At 49.7% G+C, this 13,224-nt stretch overlaps 1 protein-coding gene across 1 annotated transcript in view; it reads right to left on the reverse strand.

Moving 5' to 3' along the window:
• TANC1 (tetratricopeptide repeat, ankyrin repeat and coiled-coil containing 1) overlaps positions 1 to 13,224 on the reverse strand; it is a 237,453-nt gene that overhangs the window by 38,198 nt on the left and 186,031 nt on the right. Inside the window, exons 13-16 of the mRNA XM_081095903.1 lie at positions 12,771 to 12,937; positions 9,904 to 10,511; positions 5,050 to 5,158; positions 3,242 to 3,364 (exon numbers count right to left, since the gene is read on the reverse strand). Coding sequence (XP_080952029.1) covers positions 3,242 to 3,364; positions 5,050 to 5,158; positions 9,904 to 10,511; positions 12,771 to 12,937 — 1,007 coding nt within the window. The remainder of the gene's footprint in view (positions 1 to 3,241; positions 3,365 to 5,049; positions 5,159 to 9,903; positions 10,512 to 12,770; positions 12,938 to 13,224) is intronic.

Genomic DNA, 13,224 nt, shown 5'->3' on the forward strand with positions numbered 1-13,224 from the left:
GGTTTCCCATCCTTATGAGAAAGGCTCTTTTGTTACCTCCAGTTTATAGGCTAGAGAACTGAGGCTCAGAGGGGACAAAGCACAGATTATTCCTGGGCACAAAGCGAACCACTGCCATAGAGCAGTCCAGTGGCGTAAGCAGCAGCTCCAGCTAAGATCACTCTGCATTCAAGGTCAGAGTTTAAGTGGCCTGTCCTCTACATTTTCCACCCAACACGGAAATTTTCCAACCACCACCATCACAGACGGTCTCCTCGGATAACACTTAGAAATGGCAATATTATCTATAAACTTCTGGGTTTAATGAATGCAAGAAAGCAAAAAGGGGCTGGAGGTAGGCAAAGCGATGTGATCCTGAGGCACCGGCGAGGCGCTGGCCAGCATGGTTGGCAGGTGCAAGTATCAGTTTCCTCAACAGTCACGGAGGGTCACAGCCACGACAGCAGGTTTACGCGGCGTGCTGTGCTGCCTAACTGTCGTGCAGAATCCTCCTGGACCCGCTCCGCTAAGGGAAGTAAGGCCAAGTCCATGCCTCACTCCGTCCCCTCTCCTCCCTGCCTTCAGCTGAGGGAAGAATCGCAACGCAAATTCTCCCACGTCCATAGCCTTGGGAAGCCCGTGGCTGGCAGCCAGTCCGATGGGACAGTGTGAGCCAGACAGCCAGCTGGATGGGAGCCTGGAGGCCGGGTGGCAAGGACCCCAGTGGGCCGCCAGGCCTGGGCTGGCACGACGCTGGCCTGGTAACAGGAGCCTCCATTGTTAGAAGTCACTGGCATGCCATTAAAATTAAAATTCATCTACCAAGCAATCATTCCAGAGCAAAGTCACTTTAATTTACCAAAGTGGCAAACTGCAATTATTGCTCAAAATGACATCCGTGCCTGTATGACAACATTTAATACTCTCTAAAAAAAGTTCCTTAATTGCATGCATAATTTTAAATTACTGTAATTTGTTCAAGATTCTGTGAAAACCCTTTTATTTTTTTCTTGAAAGATAAAAGGAAACAGAAGGATAATGGAAAGCCTCAAAATTCTATAAGCAAGTTGTAGAATTTCAGGGACAGTGTAGATGCAGGTGACACAGGAGTTCTCTAAAACAAAGTGAAGATGAAAGACTCGTAAAAGTGTAAGTATGTTAGACAGGAAAGTTTATAACCTCAGGAGGGTCAAGGTCATTATATTGTTATGCTGTACCTTCAATGTTCTGTCTTAAAAGCTCATATTCAACAGAGTATGACGTTTCCCATTTAATTTTCTCTGTATTGGAAGAATAATGACTGTGCCCGCAATTCATTAAAACAGTAAAAACAGGTATTGCCATTGTTATTCTTTATTTCTTTCTTCCTGGCCATTGTTATAGAATTTTCTTAATTATGGACAAGCCAAAAGGTATACTTTTGCTGAGACAAAAGATGAAACAATGTCATTATTATAGTAAATTCAACCCAATTTCTATAAAATCTAAGTAGAAAAATTCTTAATACAAATATTTTATTACGTGAGGTCTAAATTCAGCTGTGTTCACCACCTTTCTGTGACAGTAACTCCATTTAGACAGGAAGAGCTTCCTTTGATCGGTAGAAGCAGCCTGAAGCTAATTCCCATAACTACAAAAACAGCTTCCCTGTCCATCCCCCTTAAGCTTGTGTGGGGGTTCAGCTGAGACACAGGCACTCAAACCTCAGGTCTGGACAGAGGTGCAAACATGCAAAGGGGCGAGCAGAGCCCAGGGTCCCGTGAGCAGTTCTCCAGGGGTGCTCTGCTCCCAGGCGCCTGGTGGAGGGACAAGTCAGAATGAAACCCAATGAGCCCCCTGCCCATCAAGTCTTGAACCCTAGAGGGGGCAAGTCCACCGGCACGAGGCAGCACTTTATCTCTACAAAGGCCCTGTCTGCGTTCACCTGGAGGTGGTGGCCTTTCTCTAACCCACCCAGGGCCCTGTACTGGGCAGCAGGGCTCCCGGGACAGAGCACTGCTAGGTCCCTCTGACCCTAGGCTTCTCCATCAGCATTGCCACCCCTCCCCTCTGTAGGGGAGGAGAAGGAAAAGAATCCACCAGGGAGGCAGGGAAAGGAGAAAAGGGGCAGAGCTAAGCCCCACGGGGCATGGGAAGCCCTCTGCAAGCCCAAGTCCCCAGTCACACATCCAAGGTGCGAGGTGCTGGGGGGGAGAGGGGCGTTGGGAGAAAGAGGTGCAGAAGTCTCCCGGGAGTGTCATCTCTGGGGCATGTGGCGCCTTTCCCAGGTGAGTCTGATGAGCACAAAGTGAGACGTGGAAGGCATGCCTGGAGCATACAGGGCTCTGTCTGTCCTTTGCTGCATGACCACATCGGTCACCCTCTTGCTAAAAGGGGGGGCAGGTATGACTGTTTTCATGGAGGTGGCTCACAGGGAGGGCCGGCCCCCTGGGAACTGCCTCAGAGCCTGTGCAGGCAGCCAGGCAGCCAGGCATGCCAGGGCTTGCGGCTGAAAGGCCTGGAGTCCAGCAGATGTGTCAGGTGGGTGAGCAATCCAAAAGGTGAAAATATTTATGATCTCATTTCACTTTACTCTGGAAAAGACGATTGCAAGCCGCCATCATGTAAAGCAGTCATTCCCACACTTGGGGGCGGCTACCCCTTCTCTGTTGATTTAACCAGGTACTTGGCCACTGTGTGCTTTAGATTCTTAGACTTCGTTACAATGAGGGGTGAGATCTACTCTACAAAGAAGATGGTGACATGACAGCCACGGACCAAGACTGAGGAAGCCACTGGCTCAGCAGCGGGCCGACCCTGAACCGCTTTCCATGGTCGTAAACATGCGTGTACACGAAACCTAGGCAGCAGTTTCCTCTGTGTCCTATCACTTTGTGTCTCTCACCGACGTGCAATTTCCTATGAGCCATAAAGAGGTAGTCCAGATTGGAAACTCAGGGCATTTTAACAATCACTCTTTCCTGGACTCTCCCTCTGACCTTCGGTTTTCTGTGTGAATTGCTTCCTTATCACATCCCTCTGAAACTTTCACCACAGGCCCACAGCGCAGCCCCCCCCCCCCCCCCCCCACGGCTTCCTGCCCGGGGAAAGCTGGCCCAGCAGGTAGAAGAGAAAGGGACCGACTCTGACTTCAGAGAAGAGCATCATCAGAAGCTCCTCCATGGCCTCTGGCCACAGCCCAGGGAGGGGGAGGGCAGGACTGTTGGGGAAAGGGCAGCAGGCATAAGCCTGGGCACAGGCCCAGGGTACAGGGCTCGCTCACCTTCACATTGGGTGTGTAGAGGTTCCTGAGCGAGGCGAGGGCAGCAGACAGCCCCTCCGTGCTGTACCCGATCCACAGGGCTTGGAGATGGCTCGAGGAGATGCCCGTCTTCTTACTCAGGCCCTGGAAGGAATCGGAGACAAGCGGCCTCAGTGTCTCCTTCCCCCCCTGCAGCGCTGGGCTGAAGCAGGTGGGACCCCTAGGGTACCTCAGTGTCTCCTTCCCCCCTTGCAGCGCTGGGCTGAAGCAGGTGGGACCCCTAGGGTACCTCAGGGTCTCCTTCCCCCCCTGCAGCGCTGGGCTAAAGCAGGTGGGACCCCTAGGGTACCTCAGTGTCTCCTTCCCCCCCTGCAGCGCTGGGCTGAAGCAGGTGGGACCCCTAGGGTACCTCAGTGTCTCCTTCCCCCCCTGCAGCGCTGGGCTGAAGCAGGTGGGACCCCTAGGGTACCTCAGTGTCTCCTTCTCCACCTGCAGCGCTGGGCTGAAGCAGGTGGGACCCCTAGGGTACCTCAGTGTCTCCTCCCCCCCCTGCAGCGCTGGGCTGAAGCAGGTGGGACCCCTAGGGTACCTCAGTGTCTCCTCCCCCCCCTGCAGCGCTGGGCTGAAGTGGGTGTGACCCCCAGGGTGCCTCAGTGTCTCCTTCCCCCCTTGCCGCGCTGGGCTGAAGCAGGTGGGACCCCCAGGGTGCCTCAGGGTCTCCTTCTCCCCCTGCAATGCTGGGCTGAAGCAGGTGGGACCCCCAGGGTGCGGGAGCAAGTGGACACGTGAGAGCTGTGGAAAGAATGCCCGGACCTGCGAGCCTTCTCTCCTGAAAAACAAGGGGTGAGCACCCGGCCTGCCTCTGCCGCTCGGCCCGTAGGCCTGGGAAGAGAGATGGCAGGTGACGAGAAAGTTTCTTCTCTGCGTAGAAGTTCTCCCGTCAGTAAAGGAAGAATCAATGAGAAAGCACCACATTCTGGAACCCACACCGAGTGCATGGTCCAGGCAGAGACCTGCAGCTGATGGCATCCCACCAAGAGAGGCAACACAGACACTGTGCCTCCCGACGGAAGAGCCCCACAGAGTTACATGGAGTAACTAGGAGGTAATCATGACACCCTGGGAAAAAATCAAACCTGAATCTGATTAAGCCTCTAGGTACAACTACCAAATAAGAAATCCAGAGGATCATGAACTAGATCATGAGAAATAAAAACTACCAGAAAATCTAGGTGGTGCAAAACTAGAGGTCCAGCTGAACTTGATTCTAAATTCAGCAAAATAAATTGTCCGACTATAGAAACAAACAAACAAACAAACAAACAAACAAACAGACTGCCCTAGATTAAAAGTCCTGTGCAACCCCAAAGAATCGAAGGACCCAGGAAATGATCAGGAATGGCTCTGAGAGACATAAGATGTTAAATGTCTCCTTATGGAAGTACTTACTTTACTCACTACCACCTACTAAACATCTTTGCAAAAAAACAAACAAGTAACTCATGTTCTTTGACAACTAAAGAACCAGGAAACCAAAGGGAATGAATAAAATGGCAACTTCAGGCGGAAAGAAACTTAAAAGGGGCTTAAACGGGCAGGGGGCGGGGGGACGGCAGTAAGAATGTGACCCTAGCATTTAGATACACACGTGAGCGACTGTAGCTCAGAACAGTGGTTACTTTTAGGGAGAAGGAAGGGGCTGTGTTTGGAATGGGGCTCATGGAGGGCTGAGAGGGCTGATAAAGCTGATGAAGTTCTCTAAAACCAAAAACTGAACAACACAAGGATGACAACAGTGAGAGCCGTCGTCACAGTGGTGTGTGTCTCACCTTGAAAATGTGTGCCTTCAGGATGTGGTGGCCGAGCTCCATGGTCTGCTGCCGGTTCAGCTTGCCCTCTTGTCGAGAGAACATGAACGCCAGGAGAGCGTGCCCGTTCCTAGGCCCAGAAACACAGACTTGTAACAAACACCCTGTCCCACCGCACCCTGGGCCCTCCGGTGAGAACATCGCTGCACAAACCCCGAAACCCTGCCACCTCCGCACAAAACGGTGGGACGCTGTGTTTGTCAAGTCGTTTTAGGGGCTTCCTCTGGATTCCCCATCTCTGGAGCGAGCCAGAGGGAAGCCCTGTGACAGGGCAGGGCTTTCTCTCTGGAACCACCCACTCCCTGTCCCCCACCCCTCACTCTGCCATCACCTTATGTCTGTCCCCAAATGTAAACTCCATGAAACTAAGGGTCTTGTTTACATCACAGGTACAGTCACCACCCGCAGGTACAGTCTCACACTTCTGCCTTTCTTACCCTTTCTGAGAGCAAGGTCACTACATACCTTGATATGGCACCTTCTCTTCCTCGACTCTGCCCACAAGACCAAGCCATGCCCATCTATCTCATGTCAACAAGGCCTGTCTCCACCCCCACTGCATCCTAAAGCCAAGTTCTACCCACTTCTGGCTGCCACAGGGGTCCCCATGCTCTGCCCACCACACTCCTGTCCACGTTGATGATCTTCATTCCAATCTTCACAGGTTCTTCAGAGTTGGCTGCGAAAGGCCACAATCCCCAGACACGTCCTTGGTGTCAAACCCTTCCCACTCCTCAGTTCCGTGACAAGAGCTCCAGTCAAATGCGATTTGTTCTTGCAGAACACAGCCTGCGTTTCTAATGTGCTGCCTTGCTCCCCCCCCCACCGCCCCACAAGCAACAGCCTTGTTCCACCTACTGAAATGCTACACTACACGTTCACTCCTCAAGTCAATGACGTGGGGAAAAGTAGATGGGAGACTGCCCTAGATTAAAAGTCCTGTGCAACCCCAAAGAATCGAAGGACCCAGGAAATGATCACGAATGGCTCTGAGAGACATAAGATGTTAAATGTCTCCTTGTGGAAGTACTTACTTTACTTACTACTACCTATTAAGCATCTTTGCAAAAAAAAAAAAAAAAAATTAAGTAAAATAAAATCTGATCAAGCCTGCAGATTTAACTACCAATTCATAGAAAATAATGGTGAAAAAACACATTAAAAACTACCCTGAGAACACAATCAGCAAAATCCACATTATGGGAAACAGGATAAACTACCCAGTTGATCTTTTTAAAAACATAAAATGCAAAGAAAAAAATAAAAAGGTGGGAATCTGTAGATTAAAAGAGACACAATGAAATGCTTTTTAGGGTCCTCATCTGGATTCTGACTCATACATACTGAAAAATATGAAGAAAGTGGGAAATCTGAGCATAGCTAAATGTGTTGATACTGGTGGATTAGTGTTAATATTTTAGGTGTTGTGGCTAAGTATGAAAATCTTTTTCTTTTTTTTTTTTGAAGTTTATAGCCGACTATTTCAGGTAAAATACCATGAAGTCTATAATTTATTTCAACAAAAAATAACAGATGGAGAAAATATTGTAAAATGTGAGTCAAGTTTAAGCCTAGGTGATGTGAATGAGGCTTTGAGTAACTTTACTCTTTAACTTGATAATTCTGTTCCTGGATTCAAACCTAAGGGATAATCAAAAACAGAAAGAAAACAAGGTGGCGGGGGGGAGGAAGATGGGGAGTATAAAGGGGAGAAGCAGATGCTCTGAAGTACTTCCCTCTGGCCCTGGCCGGTTTGGCTCAGTGGATAGAGGGTCAGTCTGCGGATTGTAGGGTCTCAGGTTCGATTCAGGTCAAGGGCATGTACCTCAGTTGCAGGCTCTTCCCCAGCGAGGGCCCTGGTTGAGATGCGTGTAGGAGGCAACCAATTGATGTGTTTCTCTCACTTTGATATTTCTTTCTGTCTTTCACTCTCTTATCCACTCTCTCTAAAACTCAATGGAAAAATATCCTTGGGTGAGGATTAAAAAAAAAAAAAGTACTTCTCTCTGTAACAGCCACCGTTACACAAGGAGGTGATGGTGCTCTTACTCTTTTTACAGGTGAGGAGACTCAGGCTTGGAGAATTAAAATAAGCTGTGCACAAGAATCACACAACATAATAATAAAACAGGATTTTTGTAATCCCCTCCTGAGGACATGCTTAGAGAGAAACATCGATCGTTGCCTGCCATGCGTGCCCCGACCAGGGATTGAATCCACAACCCAGGTATGTGCCCCGATTGGGAATTGGACAAGCAACCTTTCAGTGCACTGGACGATGCTCAACCAACTGAGCCACTCTGGTTAGTCTGGAAACAGGATTTAATCTGGACCTCCCTCAAACGCTCCTGCTCTCCTGTAAAGCACCTAGATATTCACAATAGATTTATAAGTTTATAACTCACCCAGAAACAATGTAAAAGCCCCACAACAAGGGTATCATTTGCCTCCTAGGAAGTTTGCACAGCCATGCAAAATGACACTAAGCTAGTCAAGCAGCTTTATAAAATGTCCACAATATATTAAGCAAAGCAAGCAGAATGGGAATTTTATTACAGAAAAAATAATTCGGAGAATATTTAAAATGCACAGAAAGGGGCAGAAGTGAAAAATGAAGTGCCATTGCCTCTGGGTGTTAGATTCTTTCTTCTCTGCAATTGGGGAATATTACAACTAACTGGGGTGGCAAGAGAAATGTTACCCATCCTTCAAAGCCCAACTCAAACATTAACATGTATGTGGGACATTTTGCAGACATGGCCATCCCAGAGGGAGCTGCTCCTCTTTCCTGAGGCCCACGTGCAGTGTGGCTCCACCCAGCACCGTCCCTGTCACCTCACTGGTCCTCCTGTGTGGGAAACCCCCCTGGGTGCGAAGCCCGTGAGAACTGGGCCCCCACCCCGGGAATTTCTGTATCCGCCACATGACCCTGCATGTAGCGGGTCCACAAAAACTTTTGCTGAACTAAATCCAGTAGCCACCTTCCAACATGGTTCTCTACACTGCCCGTCTGCTGAGGGAAGTTAGAGAACTACAGGGGTCTTGGGTAAATGCTGACTTGCGCAATTCTGAAAGGTAACAATTCCTTTGCACCCTGTGTGCCTCTCTTGCTATAGCCTAGTCCTGGCCCTGCCCCTGTGGGTCCCCATGTCTGCATACAGAAGCACATCAGCACTCAGCAGTCCACAACCAAAGGTGACAACCCATCAGGCACCCTGCTCTCAGCTCTACCCTACGTTACATGACCTCCACACCACCTACCACCCAAAAGGGAGTAAAGCTTAACCGACTACAGTCCAAACCTCCATAACAAACCTACACCTGCTGTTGTTTTTGTGTTTTTCTTAAATCCTCACCCAAGGATATGTTTATTAATTTTAGAGAGAGAGTAAGGGGGAGAGGGAGACCAAGAGGGAGAGAGAAAGAGAAACAGCAATGTAAGAGAACATCGATCCATTGTGTCTCGTATGTGCCCTGACCGGGGATTGAACTCGAAACCTAGATATATACCCTGACCAGAATTGCACCCACAACCTTTTGGTGTATGGGAGGTCGCTCCAACCAACTGAGCCACCCAGGCAGGGCTCAACTTGTTTTTATGTCTCTACAGATTCAACAACAGCCTATCTTTTTCCAGTCAATGATCTGATTTCTCCAAGAAAATCCCTCACCTAAATATGTCATGACATACAATTTACCTAGTTATTACGGTCTGGCTCAAAAACCTGGGAGTTACAGTTTATTACCCCAAACCAGGTTCAAAAGGACAATTCTTAGCCCAGTGTCACCTGCGAAATAACACCATCACAACATGAAACAGCAGCCAGGCCTATTGATCAGCGTTGTCAACATTCGTGGGGAGGAAGGTGTTGTGCTGGACACAAGTTCTTACTCATTTCTGGACCCCAGCGTCTGGTTGAATGCCCAGTCTAGCCCAAAGGGGACAATTTAGCAGCTGGCCAGATGTGCTGCAGAAGTCAGGAGCAATTCTGACTCACAGAGAGCAGGAGCCCTTTAAGATAGCGATGATGTGGGCCAGGGCCGGGCAGAGGTGGTAGACATGAACACACCCTCATCTGAAAGTACCTGCACCTTCAAATTCCTGACCTCACGCTGACCAGCATCAGGCCCACAATAGCTCACCGCTGCCTCCTCCCCTGGACAGGAAGAAGAACTGCATCTGGGCCCCGCCCTGGGGCAAATCCTCAGTGGAACCTACAACTCAGGATTGCAGCTGCCCAACCACCATCTCATAGGTGGGGCATCTGAGACCTGAACCTCAATCCCCTTGACCACAAATCCCAGTGTGTCACCCCAAGCTAAACCACAAAGGCAAATCAAAGCGGCCAGCTGTGGTCGCTGTGCTCCCCTCTGGGCCAGCAACCACATCTGATCCCTGGTGGGTCGGGGAGTGTGCTGGGGCCCCAAGTCAGCGCACAACCTCCAGGAGAAGACAGTGACTGGGAACAGCTTTTGGGAAGCCCACTGTTTCCTGGAGGTAATGCCACACTTTCCCACCACGGATGACTCTTGGGAGAGGGGGCGGGGTCTAGAAGAGAATGGATGGCAAAGAAATCACACCAAAGCATCGCCTGGCATCTCTTTCACCCAAATGTACCCAGGAGTCCTGACCTCCTGGCAATGAAAGGGAGGCGGCTGTGGGTTAGTAGCAGAGAGAATGTGTCAATGCCCCTCTGGAAGTTTTCATTCTGTGTTGCCTTTCCACTAAAAAAAATGTGAACTGTATTTGAAATTCTTTCCCCAAGGGCCCATCAGACTCCCTGCAAAGAGCTGACGGAAAGCGTCCGATCGTACCTGGGCTCACATAGGAAGGCCGTGTTCTCACCATCTGCTCTCCAGACAAGCCACTCCCTGAAGGACGGGTGGCAGAACATGCGGGTCTTGTCTCGCCTCTTGATGAGGAAACAGGAGAGGGCCTCCATCCTCTGCTGGAAATCCTCCCGGCCCTGCTCCCCCTGGATGTGGCCAGCGTTGATGGCCTGGAAGATCTGCTCGTCCGTCATGGGGTGGAGGGACGCGAGGGCCACGTTCAGAATGGGGAGCGCCCTCTCGAAGGCGGACTGGGTCATGAACTTCATGTTGCACTGCAGCAGGTAGAGCTCGGACAGGGACACGGGCACCACCTTGTAGCTGGCACTTTTGATGACCAAGTGTCCCCTCTGGAAGAGGTCCAAGGTGAGCTTGAGGTACAGGTAGGAGCCGAGGCTCCGCAGCACCAGGTGGCTGCTCACTTTCCCGATGAGGGCGGCGTCGGCCTTGCCGTTCAGGGAGATGTTGCTGAGGATGTCCTGGCTGCTGTGGACCCTGTGCTGGACGTAGGCATGCAGGTCGCTGTGAATGTCCTTGTTGTCAGGGAAGTCATCCAGGGAGAGCTTGACGAATGGCAGCCCACTGACGATTTCCTGGGGGGGCAGGGAGGAGGGGGTTTGTAAGAAAACCCACAGTGTCACTGCACGAGATTTCTTTTTATGTCAGCCGCATTTCAAACCAGATTCACTAGTTTTCTTTCAAGGAGGATTTTCATGGATTACAGGGACTCATTATTTTGTATTAAAACGTGTAATAGGATAGGTTGAAGATAAAAAGCTTATGTGAAAGAAATCCTGATGCGAGATTGAATCAGTAAAGGCTTTTCCGAGGCCCTGATCCGAAACCTCGGAGCCCAGCGGGAGGCAAGAGGCCCGGCGACGAGGCCACCTGGCCGGACCCACAAAGAAGCCGTGAGGCCCTGAGTGGACCTGACGCCCATCATCCCTACATTGTGTAACTGGTTACACAACAGGGACAAACACAGCCACCACTGTACTTCTAAGACACAGCCAGACCCCGAGATAAGAGGCATCCCTCTCTCTCCTGCAGATGCCAGGGCTGCGAGACTGAACCAGGAAATCCGAAACTGCCTCCCGGCCGTGCCCAGTGAAGCCTGTCCGCCTGCAGGGGCCCTGCCCTAGTACAGTCCCCGGTCGCTTTCTCAAGTTGCTGGTTTTTAGCAAACTTTTAAATGGAAGCGATACATACAGAAGTGCACAAATCATAGTTGCCCGGTGTCACTAATTTTCACCAAGTCCAACACACCTGGTCCAGTAGCTCAGAGCACCAGTTCCCTGGAAGCCCCTGGTCCCTGACCATCTCTCCCAGCCCTGAGGTAAGCACATCCTGACCCTTCACAACAGAGGTGAGTTTGGTGGGTTTTCTTTAACTTCTTCCCACTATCGTTTCTGAAGTATATAAGTGCATGTCCTCAGGGAATGCAGTGATTCCAGGAGGCAGGAGGAGCACCATCGCTCCCATGTCACGTGCGCCCATGTCACGTGCATGCTAACAGAACCTCTGGCAACGCACACAGCCAGTGCATGGAACACTGGACTCCTCTCCTGTGCCGGCCGACGGCCAGATTCTGCTGACAGTGTGGAGCATGGCTGCAAAGGGTATGGACCCAATTCCCATGAACACTACGTCAAGTTCGACCGAGGCCTAATGCCACTTTTGATGAGAAAAGGAAGAAACCAAATGCTATTTTAAATAAACAGCATCACAAAAAGGCAAACATCTAATGTCTTTACTAAAACTGAACAAGGTAGAAGGAAGGAGTCAATGGTTGTTGAGATACAGTTGTAGGGTTCAAGTGAGGGAAAACATGAGAAGAGAATTCTAAAAAATCACTCTTCCTCTCCCTGCAAATGTTACCTCATGCTTACGTTTTTGGGGGTGGGGAGGGGACAGACCTTCCCTCAGAATAGGTCTTAAAAATCCCCTTCCTCATCCTTCCCTTTTTTCCTTCATACAAACACACACACACACACACACACACACACACACACACACACCAAAGTCTCACTGCAGAGCAGGGCAAACCGCCACCAGGAGGAATAACTTTACCTCTGAGCTACTGGACCAGGCGTGTTTGACAGGTGAGACCTGTTTGCCAGACACCTCACACTGCTCCACAAAGCAGTGGTGAACCAGGGCTAGGCCCTCCGTGTACAAGGATAAGTGCAGCTCATTGCTAATGGAAAACTTACCTGACATCGTGATAAACATGTCTTGGGGGAGGGGGTAAAAAGGTCAGAGTTGTGCCCACTTGGGGCTCTGTGACTAATCCTATATAATAAAGAGGTAATATGCAAAATGACCATCACGCCCTTGCACAAGATGGCCACTCCCATGTGGTCAAAAGATGGCCACCACAAGATGGCCAGCAGGGGAGGGCAGTTGGGGGTGATCGAGCTGGCAGGGGAGCAGTTAGGTGTCGATCAGGCCTTCAGGGGAGTGGTTAGGGGGTCATCAGGCTGGCAGGCAGAAGCAGTTAGGGGCAATCAGGCAGGCAGGCAGGCGAGCGGTTGGGAGTCAGCAGTCCCAGATTGTGAGAGAGATGTCCGACTACCAGTTCAGGCCTGATCCCACAGGGCCTAACTGGCAGTTGGACGTCCCCTGAGGGGTCCCAGATTGGAGAGGGTGCAGGCTGGGCTGAGGGACACTCCCCCCACCCCCCACCCCCAGTGCACGAATTTCGTGCACCAGGCCTCTAGTATTTCATAAAGTCTTAATATAGTTTTCAGTTCAGAAGCTAAATGGTTTACAATAGTTCAAATTGTTAGCATTCATCACTTTAAAATTTGAGAATAAAGACTTGGAAAAAGAGTCAAAAATTCTTTTTTCACCTGAAAATTTGCTCTTACAGTCACAATCAACTTCAACCAGGCAGGAAATTTAGAGATAATTTTGGCAATAAATGAAGAAAGCGTGTCTCCATAATCAGGTTTATGAAACTCAGCTTCATTTAAGCCATCGATCAAAATAATGTATTCTTCTTCAGGAATTTTCTGCTCTGAAAGATAAAATATTGTTTAATTAAGAAATTATACATTTCTATACGATGGCACCACCCAGTGTATTTTAACGCACCATTTAAAGTGTTAGGAAAAACTAAAAAGGTCTCCATATGGCAAAAGAAATGGTTTACATAGAAGCATATTTTCTATTAAACTTATAATGAAGACTGGAGCACTGAGCCAAAAAGAAAACCACTTCTCACAGAACAGTTTCCAGAAACATATTGCATTACACACACTTAGCAGAATTTCACCCATGTATATGATACAGTTTGCTCTTCAT

This window comes from Myotis nattereri (genome assembly GCF_964212035.1).
Source record: "Myotis nattereri genome assembly, chromosome: 7".
Taxonomy (NCBI): domain Eukaryota; kingdom Metazoa; phylum Chordata; class Mammalia; order Chiroptera; family Vespertilionidae; genus Myotis; species Myotis nattereri.